The sequence below is a fragment of the Paramisgurnus dabryanus genome, chromosome 13 (genome assembly GCF_030506205.2).
Source record: "Paramisgurnus dabryanus chromosome 13, PD_genome_1.1, whole genome shotgun sequence".
Classification (NCBI taxonomy): Eukaryota; Metazoa; Chordata; class Actinopteri; order Cypriniformes; family Cobitidae; genus Paramisgurnus; species Paramisgurnus dabryanus.
In genome coordinates this window covers 3,829,212-3,850,403 of record NC_133349.1, presented here as the reverse complement: position 1 = coordinate 3,850,403, position 21,192 = coordinate 3,829,212, and the positions used below count along the sequence as shown (strand labels likewise).

Here is a 21,192-nt window from a genome sequence, read left to right as displayed (position 1 = left end):
ATCATAAAAATGACACAATGATGATGCCAAATGTTACAAATCTCAATTTAAAAAAGTTACATTTATTGAAAAAAAATTACATTTAACAAATAGCAAAAAACAGGTGAGGGTGCTATGGAACCATGAACTGTGCTCTCTACAATGATGAGGAACTCTTCAGTAAAGGATATTGATTTCTAGCACTTTACTACTCCAACTATATATAGAGATGAAAAATAAAAACCTGCTTTGTTCAGCTATGATCAGCTGTTAGGCCTAGCTTTCGATGTTGTCATGGAAAGGTTGGTTGTTTTTAGTCACATGACCTGCAATCGCTTGCGACTTCCTCTGTCATAAATAATGCCGGAAAAAACTTATCGCCGAACACAGTAGCCACATATTGGCCGATGCCGATACACATAAAACCAGCAAAAATCTACAGTATATCTCGGCCGCCCGATATATAGGTCTATCAAATATTATAGTTAGTACTACATTTTTGTAATGTATACTGTGCTATTCTGTAGTATTAAAGGAATAGTCTACTCATTTTCAATATTGAAATATGTTATTACCTTAACTAAGAACTGTTGAATCATCCCTCTATCATCTGTGTGTGTGCACGTAAGCGCTGGAGCGCGCTGCGACGCTACGATAGCATTTAGCTTAGCCCCATTCATTCACCTGAAAAGTCCGCTCCCCTTCTCACTCTCATAATGGGAGAGGGAGGGTGTTACTGCGCCAAGTCGAAGTACTCCCAAAAGTGCTATTACGCCATAAAATATAGTTACTCTTTTAAATCCGCTTAGAAAAGCGCTATGTTTTATTTTGTACCACCAAACTTGCTCGTATAACTACTCGTCTTAAATAGGAAAAACGTTGATGTGTTTGGTCACTTCTAACTTTATCTCTAAATGGTACCATTGAATGAATGGGGCTAAGCTAAATGCTATCGTAGCGTCGCAGCGCGCTCCAGCGCTTACGTGCACACACACAGACGACAGAGGGATGATTCAACAGTTCTTAGTTAAGGTAATAACATATTTTAATATTGAAAATGAGTAGACTATTCCTTTAACTTTAATAAATTGAAGAGGTAAATTCTGCTGTATACTTTCATTTTTATGGTTTTAAATGGTAAGGTTAAAAACAATGTTGTACTTTGTAATTATCATACAGTTAACTTTATCAATACAGTTTATACTCTGTAAATATCCTGGGCATTTTGATCAATGTTAGTGGCCCTTTTACCCCGACCGTAGGTTAAATATTGACCCCACCGACCGTAGGTTAATTATTGACCCCACTGCTGTTTAACTTTTGAATGTTTGGCAATACTGAGTAAATTAACCAGTTGAATGAACGTTGCATGTGTGCTAGAAAAAAGTACAATCAATATTTACATGTCTTAGCTTGTTTCTTTAATCAACACGACTCTTTTTCTGATGAAATATTCATGTTTGTGGATCATTCGGGGACTGATGTAACAGTTGTTGTGGTGACCAGAGGGCACTGAATGAGATTTAGCCCGGTAATGACCTTCTCCATCACTCCAGCAGTGCCCCCGTGAGTGTCACATGAGAAGATACGACCTGACGTTCTTGTGTTTCTGTCCCTCTGTGACTCCAATGTACTGACGGATCAATCGCATTGAACTCGATCTGTGCCAGTGCATGTTAAGTGATGTTATACATAAACAGAATATATAACTTAAAGCGACACTCCAGTTTTTTTGAAAATATGCTCATTTTGCAGAGTTAAACATTTGATTCTTACAGTTTTTGAATCCATTCAGCCAGTCTCCGGGTCTGGCGCTAGCACTTTTAGCATAGCTTAGCATAATCCATTGACTCTGATTAGACCATTAGCATTGCAGCTAAACATGGGTGCAGGAGGCTCAATGATATTATGCACTGCCGAAAATAGTCCCTGCCATTGAAAGTTACTAAGGGGACTATTTTCTGCTGCTGCATAATATCATTGCGCCTCCTGCAGCCATGTTACGACAGCAAAGTCCTTTATTATTACACCAGAATGAAAGTATAGTTTATAGACATATCGGCCTTGAAAATCGCAACTTTTAATTTTCAATCAGTCTTAGTACACGATGTAACTACAGAAGAGTCAAGTTTTAAAAAAGAAAAATATCGAAAGTATTTGGTTATTTTTAGGCGCGATGCTAATGGTCTAATCATATTCAATGGATTATGCTAAAATATGCTAAAAGTGGTACCGTTAGACCCGGAGATCAGCTGAATGGATTTCAAAACGGTAAGAATCAAATGTTTAACTGTAGGGGAGCCGGAAAATTAGCATATTTTCAAAAAAAGTGTTGTGTCCCTTTAAGCGTAAGTATTTAAAGAACTTCTAATAGTAGAGCATTCGGCTAATCTGATTATCTAATTTTTGACAAAAGTGGCATTTAGGGGCTTTTGCATCTGAGCTTCACATATGCAAGGTGATGTAAAGTAAAACTAAAAAGTCATTGGTAGACATTAAAGGGATTTGAATTCTTCTTCCTGCAGTAATTCGATGAATTAACCTCGGGTCAGAGAGAGAGAGCAAAAATGTGTAGATGAGTTGGCGTAAATATTTCATGATGCTTTGTTTGAACTCATCCAGCAAATGAGGGATCTGGGACTCGGATATGTGCTGCGGGAAGCAGTTATCGTGTTTTATGCAATTGAATTTTCTGAAGCTATTGAAAGAAATACAGTAGTTCACTCGAAAATGCAAATTGCGTCATTATTGCCTCATGTTCACGTTATTCCAAATGCTCATGCTGTTAGTGTTATGTTTGAAACACAAAAGAAACATTTTGTATGAACTTTATGCATTTTTCCCATTTAGTGACATTATGAACCATATATGGCAGTAAAATCTGACATGATAGAAAGTATTCCTGCTATAAATAATTCTCTGTTAAGTGTTTACAAGCTTTTGTGAAAGGAAGAAGAGAGAACGGATGACTAAGCTATAGGAGAATAACAGGAATTCAATGCTGAGTTTCCATCACTGGTGACCACAGTTTTCCAAAAGCTCATGAAAATAATGGGAACGTCAGATTACAGAGATTTTCCATCCACTGGTTTACTGTGAATAACAGGGGTGTGAAGATAAAGAGGGCATTATTTTATATTAAGAAGTAGTAATGGTGCCAGTGACTTTTTTTTGGGGGGGGGGGCTCTTTTTGTCTGTTATGTCTTTGCATCAGATATTAAATTGATCAACATCATTATAGTTGGGTAGTTTTAGTTCAGTTAGTAACTAATAAGATCAGTTTCTCTCAAGTTCACAGTAAATTAGAGGGATAGTCCACCCAAAAATATATATTTGTCAATGTCATTATTTATTTACTCTGATGTTGTTTTAAACCTGTAGTAGTTTCTTTATTCTGTTGAACACAAAGAGAGATAAGATATCAAAAAGATTATTATTAATTAAATGATTATATATTAAATAAATGACTTCCATAGTTTTTTTGTTTTTTCTACTATGGAAGCATTCTTAAGGGCCAGGTATACGTTTTTCCCGTCAATGTCTGCGCAGATTTCAAAGTATACTCATTTGGGCTTCACCGCGGCTACGCGTGTTCGACACGTATGCAACTAATGATTTCTTATTCAAATTATGAGTTTACCAGACCGTCAGGGCAGCACTGATTCAAGACATTTACAGTACATTAAAAAATTTAAGATAGATTTAGAAAAGTAGCAGATCCACCATTGCAAACAAAGAACAGGAATCAAACATTATGGTGATGAAAATGTTTCACAGATTTCTGTTCTTGAAAGAAGTGAAAATTAAAAAGACAAGACGATGGTGTGTGCAAACACTGTCTATTGCCTTTGTGTTATTGTTTGTAGTGGAGTGTCCGGTTTTAATATTCCCACCGCATGCGCTATTTTACGCTGACTGTTCGCACGGTCTCAAATTTTGGGCAGCACGTGGACGGTGTGCATGGACAACCGCGGGGATGAAAATGATGTCATGTGGACGGCGCGCGTACGACCCTAGTATACCTTCGGCTTTAGGGAGTAGTTAACTACAAGTGACGCTACTAAATTAACCACATTTTTCAGTTTAGTAGTTCAGTTAAAAATTATAATAACCTGATACACTTTTTGTACTGTTAAACAAATAATATATTTGTTTTCACTATAGTCAACCCGTTTTACAATTCATATTACTCTCTTTTTTGTAATTCTATAGTACACCACATTACAGCAACTACATTTGATTTGTCATAATTTGTGTAAAACAATATATTTTTTGTGTTTTGTTAAAAAGTTCCAATCCTGTTTTGTCTTCTTTTAAAATAATAACTTCCTACATTCTTGAGTTTGATTTACACCAGGGGTCTCAAACTCAAACCGGCTTGGGGCCATTTCTGAAATTACATCTCGTCGGGGGCCCGCAGAGCTATTTTAACATAAAAAACACAATATTTCTGTAAATATACAGTTTTTCTATTATTTAACATATAATAATACTTAAGAAACACAAACAGTGTTTTCTATCTTGATATTATTTTAACAGTATAAATCTTTTCATAACCTTATCTTAAATAACTTTATATTAAAACCTGACACAAACAAACAAATTTAATTCCTAAATATATTTATTACTATATTTTTTTGCAACCAGGTAGTGTTTCTGTTTTGATTTAATGATTTTTTTTCTAAGTCACAGACTTGACATGGTTAGGTTTCATCTCTGTAAAAGGCTACTGGTCTATGTTTAACTCCATAGCAAGCAACATAATGATATATACTTCATACTACACTTATATTGAGATGAGTAAGCTCCAAAGCAAACAGTCTTTTATCTTAAGCACGTTTCTCCTCATCTTTCCTCTTTTCTTAACCTGTGTTGCATTACATCTCCACCTCTCATTGAAGCTGTGACTTAGTGTAAACTAACCCCGCCGCATCTCTTTGAGTAAAACAGCTCTTCTCTGGACGAACACCCCAAATGTTTTACAATTTTTTTTGTCAGTGTTGGGTCCAAATACTTCTGTGTCTGCTCATGTATGTATAATATGCTAATAGTGGTTTTTAATAATATTAAATTTGATTTATTTCTGCCAGAAGCACAGATGAATTAGAAATGACCTTTCACATGTATCCATTAAAATAACAATCTCTTCACAGACTTGTAGAGGGCACATTTCCCAGGCGACCTCTTAGCTTTCTCAAGTACTTGCTAAATTTTTTGGGGAAACCGTGACAGATGCCTGTTAATGCACATCTTCAAAGCACATCATGTTCGGGATGTGATCTTTTACGACCTTTTGAAATGCTGATATTCCCAGTAGACAGCGCTGGCGCTGCAAGCTAAAACTAGTGCATAGCTGAAGGGAAATGAGCCTGGCTGTTTGAAGCGGGATTGACGGAGCTGTTTCTCTCTCAAATACATGTTGAAAGAGATGTGTGTGTGTGTTTCTATCATAGACTTGCATTCCTTTGTCTAAACTCATGTGCTAAGCGTCGCAAAACTTTGTATGAGGGATTAAAGACCGCCAAAGTCTGACACAACCGTTGTGACTTTTATAGGAGCGACAGCCTAGATTCATCCCATGTGTTTTATTTATGAGAATGTCTTTCGACTCCAGCGTCATTTATTTTTAGCTTCTCGACTGTACACAGTGGAACACAATGATAGCGTCACGATAAGCTACTAAAAGCATTCATGAAGTGACAAGTTCCATCTTTCATAAACTGAATATTATTCCAGATTTTTTGTGTTCTTGAATGATTTTTCAGAGATGCTCAGTGGATTACAGAAGATTTGTTCACATCTTTATTCATTGTAAACTAATTGAATTAGCATATTTGTGATCCTGTCTGTGAAATCTAGGTTAAAATCTCATAATCTTATTATGAGATCAAGAGCATCAAAGTTTGATTTCACTCAGTGATTTCGCATTAAATTTAATCTTTGACATGACCTTATTCAGTCAATATTAATGATATAAAGATTATATATTTTCACAGAATGTTCTTTTCATTATGTAGAATAATTTTATATAGAAAACAGTAAATCACAAAAAAATACTGATAATATTTTTTTTTAAGCCACATAATTACAGTATTTCAAGATGTAACCATACATTACTCATGCATATACAGGCACATAAAACACAAACTTACATTAGGGGCTGGTCTAATACACGCACTATATCTGTCTGTCTGTCTATCCATTAGGGCTGGGCAAAAAAATAGATTTTTCGATTAATCGTTTTTTAAAACGTGGTCGATTAAAAATCGATTCTCAAAGAGCAGAATCGATTTTTTTTTTCATATTTATTTCCGCAAACATTGAACGGAGGAATGGAAGCATTTTAGATTTTGCAAGCAAGACGTGTTGTGGCTTTTAATTTCTTTTTATTGATTACCCACTTGTAAACTGCTGTTCACTGTTCTTTTTTTTATTAATATAGTATGTGTATTAAATCTATATTCATTGAGTTGAATCGAGAATCGAGTATAAAAACCTACCTGAGAACCAGAATCGAATCGATTTGATAGCCTGTGAATCGAAATCGAATCGATCTGGAACATCTGAATCGATACCCAGCCCTACTATCCATCCATATGCACATACACATATACGTAAGACACAAACCTTACATTGGGTGCTGGTCTAATACATTTGTTCATCCATCCATCCATACATGCATGCATGCATACATGCATACATACAAACATACATGTATACATACAAACAAACATACATGCATACACACAAGCATACACACAAACATTCAAGCATACATTCATGCTCTGTGACGTGACACGCATTCAGCTCCGCTGAATTCAGGCAGCAGACACATTCAGTTGTTAGTGTGTTTCCCCTCTCTAATGAAACTAAATGATTTAATTACATGAAAATATCAAAACGACGATGAAAGACGGTGTCGCGGTGGGCAAGTGATCTAACCGGTGAGAGGCTGAAGCACCGGTAATCACCGTTTCACCGACTATCGCGGCAAGCCTAATGCACGCACACAAACATGCATTCACGCAAAATGCATGCATGCAGGCAAACATGCATGGACGCATGCACGCACGCAAACATGCATGCACGCAAAATGCATGCATGCAGGCAAACATGCATGGACGCACGCAGGCAAACATGCATGGACGCACGCAGGCAAACATGCATGGACGCACGCAGGCAAACATGCATGGACGCACGCAGGCAAACATGCATGGACGCACGCACGCAAACATGCATGGGCGCACGCACGCAAACATGCATGGACGCACGCACGCAAACATGCATGGACGCACGCAGGCAAACATGCATGCATGCACGCAAACATACATGCATACAAAAATGCATGCATATACAGTATACAAACATGCATTCACAAGACACAAATCTTACATTGGATGCTCTGTTTGTGTCCATCCATCCATCCATCCGTAATAATTTTCCTGTTTTTTTAAAAAAAACTAATTTGAAAAAACCAACACCATAGTAAAAATATGGTAATATGCATACAAACAAACATGTATACATGCATGCATAAATACACAAGACACAAACCTTACTTTGGGTTGTCTGTCTGTCTGTCTGTCTATTTGTCTATCTACACATAGATGGTAAAAATAATGCATTAAATATATATGTAATAACATTGCTGTGCCTTACTGCGTACTAAGCATAATCCTGGACCATAACAACCTGTTGTATATCAGTTCATCTGGTAATATATTCATTTATTTCACAAAATTAGAAACATTTATAGAATGTTAGGTTCATCTAGCAAGTTCATCCCATTTATCGTCTGTACAATGGTATGATAACGGCGTCTGTTCCACAATGCATTTTGTTGACATTCTTAATTGTACTAGCGTAGTTGCGAGTACGTTGTACTCTTATCTCTCATTAAATGAAAGCAGTTAAGCTGTAAACTTGCATTCATTGCACATAAAAAAAATCAGAACGTCCTGATAACGGCCCTCTTTCTCACTACAGTGCAACATTTACAGGCTGACCAGATGGTCAGGGTCAGCACGGGCCACGACACTGTCTGATACCCGTGTCCCTTTTTGCCATAAACAAACATGCCTTAGGATAAATAGCATGAATGTAGGTACACAGACACGCACTGCTAATTGTGTCTAGCTCAGCGAGTGTTGTTGTGCGTCTTGTGTGTTTTGAGCTTTAAAGGGGGACTCAAGGGCCAGCATCTTACATCTCAAAAGATGGGAAATCTCAGGACCGTGCTGCACTTTTCACCCTGGGTCTAAAGCGCGTGGTTCCTGAAAATAATGAAAACTGAATTGTACTGTAGCGCTTTGGTAGGACAAAGGAAAGTGTCTTCTTTAATTTGCACTGCCATAATAAACCCAATTGACTGTCTGGAATGATGATTTGTGAATTTACGTGTTTGTTTTAATCATGGAAACCAACAGGTTTGAGATTTATTTTCAGAAGACTCAAGTCTGTATTTCCAGTGTAATTATAGAAGCATGCAGGATGATATAAACGTGTGATGGTTATGATTAATGACACATATGGCAGTGATCATTTATCAGTGGTATTTGCCCTTGAGGGCAGACATTTATTCAGACCATCTGCCACGGCAATGTGGCCAAACTTTCCAAAAGCCTTTAGTGTTTTATTCAGTCAAAAGTAACAGCGGAGTGAAAGTTTCGACTGTGGAGGAGTTTATCCAGACAGGGTGTTTGTGAGAAGTGAACGTTGCATCCTAGTTTCTTCCCACAAGCTCTTCATGTGTAAACATTTGCTTGTTTCAACGATGCTAATTCCCTGAGTTCAGTTTGTGTATAATGTTAACACTCCAGCTGTTTCTCTTTAGTTATTTAAAGCAAATTTACCAAAAGGATTTGCAATGTTGGTTTGAAGGTCTGGTGGCAACTTTGTTCCTGTATCTCAGTTGAAAGAGCATTGAAAAGTTTATACGCCTCATTTTAACAATCCATGATTTCTGAGGTTATTTGTCCAGTGAAAATTTGTAAAAAATTATGATTTGATTATGAACGACCAACATCCTGATACAAAAAAAATAGGTTTAAAATGCACGCTCTGGACGTCCATCCCTTACAGCCTCGTTTTGAAATCAACATGGCTGCAGGCTGAATAAGGCGTATGGGTTCGATACCCAAGAGGCATGCTGACAAAATGTTTAGCTTAAATGCAAACAATGCAAGAGTATCAAAGAGAACAAATAATATTGCTACTGTAAATATAATCAATACATTATGTTTTGGGATGCTTATTCGATCAAGATTTAAAAATGAGCTACTTTACACTTTTATAAAAGAAAGTTTTTAATAACACAGACTACAGCATAATAAATCTGTATCATAAGGCTTATGTGTTCATGCTGTTGCACAGATGGTAACTATGGATTTACCCTTCACTAGAGGCTGTAACCAACTGTTTTAATCTGGATCCGCTTGCAGCGTGTTCAGATGCTTTTCTTCGCACTGGGTGTTTTTTTCCGATAGATCTGGAGGATGTAAAGTGGTTGTAACATGTTCACGATGTTTAGTTATATCTGTGTGTTGTTTTAGGAAGATAAGTACAGGTTTAATCTTGTTCTAATTACACCGTCATTACAATCGGGTTGGCAGTGATGGTAAAGCCAGCAGTAAGCTTTCATTTCCACTAATCTGATTTAAAGCAAAAATGCCACCCATGCCAACCTGTTAGGGCAAAAATGCCAAGTATAAACAAAACAAAAACAAACCCTATTCATTCTTGTCTAGACTTTCCTGATTAGCTCCGTTCTTAGGTAGCATGCACACCAAAGCTTTTACTCGTGCCTAAAAACGCCAGGTGGACACCGACTGCCAGCATTTTTCATTAAAGTTTGCTGTGATACTTCTGCTTTGTATATCAGTCGATGAACGATGCCCTGGTTGGTTGTTGTGATGTTTGTCCCGCCCCTTCTCCACTGTGATTGGACGGCCGTGTGAGAACTGACAGTTTTTCACCCAAAGCTGAGTATTTTTTGAGCACAGAAAACCGCCAAGTGCCAAGTTTTAGTACGAAAAAAATGCCAGCTGCTTTTTTTAAACACGCAGCGCTTCCTTCTTTGGAAACAATTGAATACATACACCGGCCGCCGGTGTAAAAGTTTTGGTGTGCACGCCCCCTTATACAGTATTATGGGTTTCCTGCAGAAAACTTGTTAAGGTGGTAGGGTGGCATGGCCGGGGGCTAGCAATTAAGGGGGGGGGGTGTACGCGTTATGATGAAAAACAAAATATTTTTATTTAAAACACTCGCTATTCTCTGAGATGTTTTATCAACTGGCTACTGATCTTCCAGACAGTGACGGTCGGACCACGTGTTTCTCATTTCTGCCGGGTGGCACACGTGCCCGCTCGCTGTGTGAAGAGCGTCCGCGCAATTCTCCGAGATGCACTTGAAAGCCTTTTTTGCAGCAATTTTTTTTTAAACGACCTAGTTAAGGTGGTAGGGTTGGTCCGCCCGAACTGAAAAGTACTGCGGGAGACCCTGGTATTTTTCTGTCAGCACACCAGTGTAAAATTTGCATGGAGTGCCAAGTGGCCCAAAAGTACCTCTGAAGTGCATTAAAATGTGCATCTTTGACATAATTCGCACTTAAAACAAAAAGTTAGAGCGGGACATACCAAGTGGCCCCTCCCCCTTTTTTAAATGGCCAATAGTGTTTGTTACCTCACAGCTTGGAATGATGAGAGTTGCAGTGCAGGTTAATGTCATAAAAACCTTTTAGACATATTTTTGGAAATGAGAGACTGCATATCTGGCAATGTTTTGGGGCACACTACACATTCATTCTAAAAGCCAAAAACCATAAATTTTTATTTTAAGGGAACTTTAAAGTCCCGGTTACACATCCAAGTCACACCTTCTTGACAATAGCCTTGCACCAGTAGGCTTGATAGACTGTTGCCTATTGTTTTCCTGTTAATGTGATGGAGCTGCGTGTGGTCATCAGCCCGAAGTTCTTGTGGAGATGACGCACAACACGGAGCAGCTGAATTATGGATGTGTTTACTCCAACAGGACGTTGGTTCCCACATCACACTCCATCTCCTCATGTCCACAGTCGGCACTGCTTCCTCACTTGGGTCTGAATGTGTTATGAGAGGAACTTTCTCAACGCTTCACTGACTGTCTGTGTTTGAGTAATGACATAAGTGTTTCGGCTAGTGTAGAGGGCCTGACCTGTATCTGTAATGTCTATGCTGGTTATGTGATGGTTTAGGTGTGTTTGATCCGAGAGCAAAAACTCATGCATATCCGGGAACCGAATTACATAGCCCTGGTTTACGTAATGCATATTGCTAAAAATAGGTTTAGATGTTTTTACAAACTTGAAGGCCTATGTTTCACATTCATGAAAGCTCTTCTTATGAAAGAGTCATATTGAGAAACAATGAATGCGTCTATTACTCAACTGAATAAATCTGGGAGTAATGTTAATCATTTTAATAATTTTTTGATGCATTAATTTTCAAAAGACAGGATGATAAAGACTCACTGGCGTGCTTTGAAATGTGAAGCTTTATTCGATGCATTGACGTAATTTTCTTTGAAACCCACTTGGGTAGGGCATCTTGTGTATGGTCCCTCTCCCTTTATATTAGCCAATAGCATTTAGTTTACCTCAGACTGGAATCTTTTAAGAAACTGAAGTGCAGAATGATGACATAAATATTGCTAATCCATTTATTCTTAATAAAGATATCCTTAAAGGGACACTTCACTTTTTTTGGAAATATTCTCATTTTCCAGTTCCCCTAGAGTTAAACATTTGATTTTTACTGTTTTGGAATCCATTCATCTGATCTCCAGGTCTAGCGGTAGCATTTTTAGCATAGCTTAGCATAATCCATTGAATCTGATTAGACCATTAGCATCGCGCTAAAAAATAACCAAAGAGTTTTGATTTTTTCCCATTTAACACCCTTCTGTAGTTACATCGTGTACTAAGACCGACGGAAATTAAAAGTTGCGATTTTCTAGGCAGATATGGCTATGAACTATACTCTCATTCTGGCGTAATAATCAAGGACTTTGCTGCTGTAACATGGCTGCAGGAAGCGCAATGATATTACGCAGTGCCCGAAAATAGTCCCCTGCCATTGAAAGTTACTAAGGGGACTACTTTCGGCTGCTGCGTAATATCATTGTGCTTCCTGCAGATATGCTAAAAGTGGTAGCGCCAGACCCGGAGATCAGCTGAATGGATTCCAAAACGGTAAGAATCAAATGTTTAAACTCTAGGGGAGGTGGAAAATGAGCATATTTAAAAAAAATGGAATGTCCCTTTAAGGCTAACATATTCATACGGAAAACCCCAAACATCAACTTTAAAGTCCCCGTGAACCAGAAGTCGCAAATTCTCGCAATCGATTTTACTTCCGTGTTGTGACGTATTTCCAAGTGAAACTTAATATTGCCTAAAAAAAAATGTGGGAGTGGCTTGTGTTTTCCACTGTGCTTTGATTATATACCGAAAAGTGGGCATTTCTTCTGACAGTTGGAGGGGGCGGAGTTAACGGATGCTTCCACCCAACCCGTCTAATTGATGTCATCTGAGAATGATTCCCACCAAGGGGACAAAGTAAATTTTTAGATTTTGATTCAAGTTTATTCCAGACTCCGATGTCACGCCAGGGAGACGTGAGTGTCACAATTATTTTCGGTTCCCCGGGAAACAAAGCTCTGACGTTCGATCAAGGAAGAGAAGCAGTCGTGTTTACATGGGTAATAATGAGCAGTTATCATGATCAGCTAAACATTGCATTCTCAAAAATATGCATTGCAAAGTTTACGACATAGACTCTCTAAAGTGGTTCTCAAACAGGGGGCCACAAAATGGTGCTGGGGGCCCCCAGTTTTATGACATTTTATAAAATACATTAATTTATAATGAATTATTTAAATTAAACCTAAAAAAAATAAGGCAACTAACCATCAGCACCACTTTGTATAATTTAATGTTTTATTTAATTAAAATGTTAAATTTTAGAACTGTTTTTGTCATGAATTTTCTTGCGGGGGGGCTGCGAAGGAATGCACCATACACAAGGGGGGCCGCACACTGAAAAAGTTTGAGAACCACTGCTCTAAAAGACTTTCAGGAGTTTTGCTTGAGGCAGTTAGTGGAGTCAAAAAGAGATATATTTTGACCCGTTTGCCAATGGGATTTGGGAAGAGCCTGGCCGACCCTTTGTCATGGAGAGATATGCTTCAAACAGATGTTTCCTGGGAACGTCCTATTGGTTTGAATGTTGATGAAGTGCACATCATTGTTCTATTGGGAGTAATGTTGTTTATTTAGATGCTATACGGTTGCGACGGGTTATTTCAATGACTGACTTGGCAGTCTGTTGTTGTGGGGACATTTCCACGCACTGAAACGTGCCGCTAGATGAGAAAAATTGTGATTGGTTGTTTGACATGTTGGTCAAACTGCCTCTTTTTTGCATTGGACTGTACTGAAGGTCTAGCTACACAAGACTAAGTTAATAGGGGCACATTAATTAAAAAAAATGACTTGCATGGATCAGTTTGCATATTGAACCAACAGCTCAGATGAGGTTTCCGTTTTACTACACCGCATCCACAAACACTGGGCGACTCCCATTGACTGGGAGCGGCCCTATTCCCAACTATCTGTGTGCAGGTGTCTGGGACTTTTCCTTTATCTGTACTGAGAGCAGAGGTGAAGGAAGAACTCAGGGGATTCAGATCGGAATGCACAGCGTCTCCGATTACTCATCTAAGATCCTGAAGACGTGGGAGAGGTGTTATGAATGTGTATGAGAGATGGCGGACAGACCCGGCACTGGAGAAAGAAGGAATGTCGTATTAGGAATTCCAAACAGTCTTTTAATCCAAGTGCTGACTGAATCACTGCTGAAGGCATTTATTAAAGCTTTTATCCTTTTATATCCTTCAAGACAAGTATTCAAAGCAAAGGTCAAGACTATGAACATAGAGCTCTTTCCTGTATCTGCGGAGTGCATGTGGGTGTAATTCATCGTACGTATTTTTACTAAACTGCGTGGAGTGTCTTTATTGTCATGGTTCGAGTTTCTGTAATTCATCTTGGCATTTAGAATACAAATATAAGTCTCTTTAATGGCTCACCGTAAGAAACATTGATTCCATTGGCTTCCAGTCGCTCGCTGCCCACATCAAGTTTAATTTACTGCTGTTCACATTCAGTCACATACACATCTACACCCCGTCCAGAACCCTGCGGTCAGCAAATGAATGACTTCTGGTGGTGCCTTCGCTAAAGGGTACAAAATCACTCTCCTTTACCTTCACCGTTCCTTGCTGGTGGAGCGATTTCCCAAACTCTGTCCTGTCGGCAACATCTCTCAACATTTAAAAATCATCTAAAAACATTTCTTCTGTGAATACTTGACAGGAACAGGTTGAAACCCCTGTCTAATAAAAACAAAAAAACAAATCTTCTGTCTCTCTATATACAGTTTATGTCTCTAATGATACAATAAAAAATTGTAAGCTGTCTGAGCCGATGGTGTAGTGGGCAGCGTTCCGACATGTGGTGCTTTTGCACTTTCGGCGACCCAAGTTCGATTCCCGGCTCGTGGTCATTTGGTGGCTGTGATTTCACCAAGTAAGGTGTGACCTGGATGAACTTTTTTTTGTTGTTGTTCCTGGATCAATGTTTTAATCAAAGATACCCGTAACCCAACTTACCCTTAACTCGAACCCTAACCATTTTAAACCCTCAAATTAGTGTGAAAGAGTATTTTTTAAAAGCCCCCAACCCAATCTTAAAACTAAATCTAAAATACAAACTATTCCTGCAATCTGATTGGTTAATGAAAATGTTACACTTACTTGGTGAAATCACGTTCACCGTGGTGGTCATTTACTGATCCCGTACCCCTCTCTCCACCTTGTACTTTACTGTCCTCTCCTAAATTCGCTGTTAAATTAAAAAAGGCAAAAACTTAATATAATAAAAAATATATAATAAAAAAAAATTGTAAGCTGAAATGGACTTTGTATGACACTTTACCTGTTATTTCCTTTCTTTAACATATCGCTTTGCTGTTTTTTCTCGCTTTTGTAAGTTGCCTTGGTAAAAAACATCTGTTAAATGCCTAAATTTAAATAAAAGTTAAAGCTTTTGTAATGGAAATCAAGTGCATGCTAATGCTACCTGTTGTATGCTTTTAAAAGATTAACACTATGCAACAATTAACACTTAATTCAAATTATTTAAAGGGCACATATCATGAAAATTTGACCTTTTATTTTTATTTTTTATTTAATTTATTTTATAAAATAAAATAAATATTTTATTCCTTTTTCCATGTTTAAGTGCTATAATTGGGTCCCCGCGGGCTTCTATTAACCTAGACGTGAAATAAAACAGCCCTGTAACTTAGTTTTGGTAAACCATTCTCTGCAAGCATGTGAAAAAATAGGTCATTGAAATTTGGCTCCCCTTGTGATGTCAGAAGGGGATCTTATTACAATAATACCTCCCCTTAATCTGCAACTATGGCACTGCCATTTAGTGCAGAGAGAAAGAGAAAGGAAAAAAGTGACATCTCTCATTCATGTTGTTTTATTGCTGTTATTTATAAACCTTTTAACTATAGACAAGACAATATCAGCTGTAAAAAATGAAAAAATGGATATGAACAAGCATTTTTTGTCGAAACTGCTACTATGTCCTCTTGTATAATAGCTCAGTGGTAGAGCTTTATGTTGGCATCCAAAAGGTTATGGGTTCAAATCCAGGGAACACTGATACAAAATGTATATTTTGTAATGCATAGTCACTTTGGATGAAAGCATTTGCCAAACGCATACATGCAAATGGTTTATCTGTATCAGGATCATCACACTTAACTTTAATTGTTTATGTTCTTTTTTTCTGTCTCTTTAGGTATGATTATAAAGAAATGCTGCACAACTCCACATTCTGTATGGTTCCTCGAGGACGTCGCTTGGGCTCCTTTCGGTTTCTGGAGGCTCTACAGGTAAATTATCCCACATTATTCCCATCATGGTTGTTGACTGACTGGACAGCATTGCTAAAATGGTTATTTTTCACATACTCAGCTTGTTTACAATATTTACTATTAATCTTAAATGGGGCATTTCACAAGACTTTTTTAAGATGCCAAATAAATCTTTGGTGTCTCCTGAGTGTGTATGTAAAGATCCTGCTCAAAATACCATATAGATAATTTATTATAACATGTTCAAATTGCCACTTTGTAGGTGTGTGCAAAACATGTTTTTGGGAGTGTGCTTTAAAATGCAAATAAGCTGATCTTTGCACTAAATGGCAGTGCCGTGGTTGGATAGTGCAGATTAAGGGGCGGAATTATCCCCTTCTGACATCATAAGGGGAGCAAATTTCAATTAGCCTACCTATTTTTTTTCGCATGCCTGCAGAGAATGGTTTACCAAAACTAAGTTACTGGGTTGATCTTTTTCAGATTTTCTAGGTTGATAGAAGCACTGGGGACCACATGGAAAAAGTCAGATTTTCATGATATGTCCCCTTTAATATTAAAGGGATAGTTCACCCAAAAAATGAAAATTTTGTTATCATTAACTCACTCTCATGTTACAAACCGGTATAAGTTCGTTCTGATGAACACAAAGGAAGATATTTTGAGGAATGTTTGTAACCAAACTGTTTATAAGCCCCATTCACTTCCATAGTATACTATTTTTCCTACTATAGAAGTGAATGGGGCCCATAAACGCTTGGTTACAAACATTCCTCAAAATATCTTCCTTCGTGTTCACTAGAACAAATCAATTTATATAGGTTTGTAACATCATGAGAGTGCTTAAATGATGACCGAATTTTCATTTTTTTTGTGTGTGTGACTTATCCCTTTAATGTATTTTCTAATATTATGAAAACATCTCTTATAAGTCAGAGATAAAGATTATACCTTTATATTATTTTGATAGTCATGATGTTGATAACCGTATAGATGTTGTTGAGATCTGTAGATGAGACACATCATTCGATTACTGGGGTGTTTTTCTCAGGAGAAAAATCTGAGAGGCGTAAGACTTGAGTTAATAAAACTTCATTGCTGTCAAGGATAAACTGATATTAAATCAGATCTCATCGTCAGTCATGTTTTACTCCTGTGGGTATAAACATCAAGAAGAACGTCAAGTCAACAGATCTATCTTTAGCAGTTTACAGCTCCTATTTTGTGGCTCTTAATGTTGATAGCTGTGTGTTGTTTGTGAATAGGGCTTTAACACACAACCCATTACGTTACATTATGTTTGGAGTTGTGTGGGTGTTCGGCATTGAGTAACTCTGCTTTGAAAGGTTTTATGATGTGCCTGTAGCAGTCACAGATTGTTTTGTTCTGTATGTATTTCAGCAGGTTAATGACATTGAATGTATTTGTCTATAACAGCAGGATGATATTAGTGATAGAGGGGCAGATTAACAGATTAGAGAGAGAACAACAGACCTTGGCAAATACACACAGAGTAATGCTAAAATCCCACTCGTGAATTCTTCAAAAGGTTGGATTTTTAAAACGTTTTATCTTATTGCCTTACAATACATTACTGGGTGAGTACCACAGTACAGTGATCAGATGATAATACCATGGTATTAAATTATATTGTTCCCTATCCATATACCATATTATACAGTCAACTGGTGGCCCACGGGCCAAATGCGGCCCTCCAATCATCTTTATCCGGCCCGCCGGTCATTTTCGTCCAATTTAAATCAGAGTGGTAACTTTAAAGCCGACTATCCACTGTACATGACAAATGACAGGCTATAAACCGGGTGCCAACCATCTGCGAGGTGCGTAATTTTCTGATCCAATTTGAGATTTGTATGCATAAAAAATTAAATAAACTTGTATGACTACAATGCATGTGACACGCCGACCGTAAGTGATATTTATGAAGGTATTTCAGTGTGTTCCAATCAAAAATTATTAATCCTTTTTTGTTTAACTTTATCAGTAACACTTGAATCTTTTAAAAACGATTGATTACTGATTAAGTAAATTCTTAAGTTTAAATATAGATCAAAGCTTCTTGCACTGGAATGAGCTTATCTCCGTTGTTAACACTGATTTACGATTAAACTGAATTTCATTCTGACTGCCACTAGGGGGCAAACTCCAACAATCGTGTCCAAATGCAGTGTACAATGGAAAGGGGATTTGGTCTATATATCTTTAAAAAAACATGAAGTGCGATTTTAGTCATTAGGAGAAGATTGGCTATATATTGTGAACACTTGAAATAAAACAATTTATGAAAGTTAAACACTAATAAACTAAAGAAGTTTAAGAGCTCTGCATTACAGTTAGTGCTATACTAAAAAAATACATGTTAATTATTTACACTTTCACTGCAATGTGCATAGTTGAACTATTAACATTTGGCTCTTGCAATGTTAAACTGCAAATATTAAAATATTGTTTTTTTTTTATATAAAAAAAGAAATGAGTTTTCAGTAATTAAAAGGCAAAAGACGGGATACAAGATGCGTACATCTTTTTTGAAAATGCTTTAAAAAATGTAAAATATGATGCAAGCCAAAATTTTTAACTTTTATTTTTTATTTTATATATTAATAATAGGTCAAATAAAAAATATAAGGTAAAAGTAGGGGTTAACATTTGGCCCATGTCATATTTAAATTTTTAAAATCTGGCCCTCGAAGAATAGTTGTTAAAAACCCCTGGTATATGGTATTTATTACTCAGTGTTGAAGAATAGGAAATTACAATGCATAAAAACATGAGCTAACTATGGTATCCTGTCCCAAAAACATACCTTTGTGAAAAAGACTCAAACAAACATTGCAAGGTCACAAGTCACACATATCTCGCATATGCAAGTCACTTTAACCCCCAATTTCCACCGACTGCGGAAAGGCTGCGGAACGGCGGCGGAGTCAATCGGTTTCCATTCAAGTCAATGTGTGTATTTCCACTGACTGCGCTCCGAATCCGTCACAGCTCCGGCCATCCGCAGCCCTTCGGCACAAATACGCAGAGCTTCTATTTTTGATGGATGCCGGACAGCTCTGCAGGGCGGAGCCATGACTTTATCACGTGATCATACCTGAATTCACGAGATCTCGTGTTTTTTTCCTTTATTAAATCTTTGCAATACAGACATTACAAAGTCATTAATATAGAAACAACAAATAATAGACAAGAACAGAGACAGGGGGAGTTAAATGGTAAAGTATATGGTATAATAAACACATTAAAGGTAGAGCATAAATAAATGGTTTTAGCAGCTTTCTTATTTTTGAATTTTGGATGGATTTGATGTACTGCTCTGTCTACGCGAGATCTCGTGTTGTGATCTGGGCTGGTTTGTAAAAACGTCATAATTCAAGTCATAATTGGCGGAGACAGAACTAGGTATCGCGCGATCATCATGTGAATTTGCGAGACATCATGGGTCCTCGTCACTTCAGCACGCAGCCGCTCTGCAACCAATACGGAACTGGTGGTATTGGCGGACGGCGGAGTGCGGAGCCATAACGCAGCGGAGCAGATCTGCAGCCGCTCCGCAGTCGGTGGAAATCCGGCGTAAAACACACCAGTCCCGGCGGCGCCATGGGCGGGCTTTGGGGGGCCGGGCCCGCCCTGTGAGTCACTAGTGCCCGCCCTGGACGAGCCTGTGGTCCCCCTTCACTTGCACTTTTTTTTAAGTTATTGTTTTTTATATATATAAAATAAAAATGTGTTTGGTCTGATTTAAAAAAATATATATTTCAAATGTATTTGATTGGCTTGTCGATAGTGAGCGCGGAAATGTTTGGTTGTTTGCTAAGCAGCGCCACCACTTAACGTTAAGACATGGTTGAGTGTTGCGGTGAGACTGTCACGTTTTATGGTTCTGCTGTTATCTTTGAACTATTTTCGCTGCTAAAACAACAAAAACAGTCAACATTGCGTCTAAAATGTAAGTGACTAAATATTAATTATTTATTTAGTGAACTGTCATATGAAATCTGTAAATTTTGTAATGTGATGCTGCTTAACGATATCATGTTATAAAAACTCCACATTTTTATCGCAGTATGTTTAACCCACTTTGTTAACAAACTGTAAACTCACTTTGTGTTTGCTGTGCTTATTTGTTTAACTTAGCGTTATTACATTATGCACTTTCGGTCGCCATTGAGACTAAAGGATGCAGAATCATTATTGTGTTTTTGGTGATTGTTATTGGCTTGTTAATCAGACAAGGCTACTTGTCTGGTCGAGCAAGTAAAATTCTCTTTCACTTGGCCTTTTAAAAAATCCACTTGTCCCTGATAAGCGGACAAGCGTTGATGTCGAGCCCTGCGACGTGTGTCTGTTTTTAGACTGCTTCAGTAGGCTAGGTACAATCTTTACGACTCCTCCGTATGTCAATTCGTAGTTTTTGTCCATTTAATTCATAATTAATGATATTATGCATTGCAGTGAGGTTGATCTCATTGATATTTCTAAGAAAGGTATTTTCATGGAGCCTGCCCAGTGTCCAAACAAAAAGCCTTACGACAGCAAAGTTGTTTTTATCCAGTTTAAAGGTTAAAGTCTCATAATGATGAGATTTGGAGCATCAAAGTTTGATTTCATATTGATTTCAATCTTTGGCATGACCTAAGTCAGTCAATATTAAGGTATAAAGGTTATATTATCATAAAATGTTTCTTACATTATGTTGGACGATTTTATGTAAAACAGTAAATCACAAAAATGACTGGTCTCAAATATTGACCTTTATAATTTCATACCAAATATTGAATGATGATGAATGATGACTTTATGAAGAGAGAGGCATGTTGACTGCGTGTCAACAAATATGATCTGCTCATAACCAATGCTTCAGTCTCACCTGTGGCTCAGTGATGTCTCAAGACTGCTTTGTCTGTTTTAACAAATCTCTGTACTAATGAGCACTAATGACAACTTGTATACAAACTGGAGAGCAGGTAGTCATAAATACATTAGTCAACATTTAAAGTGAATCAAAACCTTAAAACCAATACCCGTTCTTGTCTTATGAGAACTTTGATGAACGTTTATGATCCACTTCAAATGTTGACTAGTATATTATAAACATCTGCCTGTTGTCCTGTTGGGTGCTGCTGTAGAAACATATGGCAACCAGTTTGCAAATGAAAATATTTAACAAAGCACTGCTTTGATGTGCTTTACGTCG

At 37.6% G+C, this 21,192-nt stretch overlaps 1 protein-coding gene across 1 annotated transcript in view; it reads left to right on the top strand.

Annotated features, from left to right (window-relative positions):
• ext1a (exostosin glycosyltransferase 1a) overlaps positions 1–21,192 on the top strand; it is a 73,381-nt gene that overhangs the window by 31,358 nt on the left and 20,831 nt on the right. Inside the window, exon 2 of the mRNA XM_065298896.2 lies at positions 15,896–15,989. Coding sequence (XP_065154968.1) covers positions 15,896–15,989 — 94 coding nt within the window. The remainder of the gene's footprint in view (positions 1–15,895; positions 15,990–21,192) is intronic.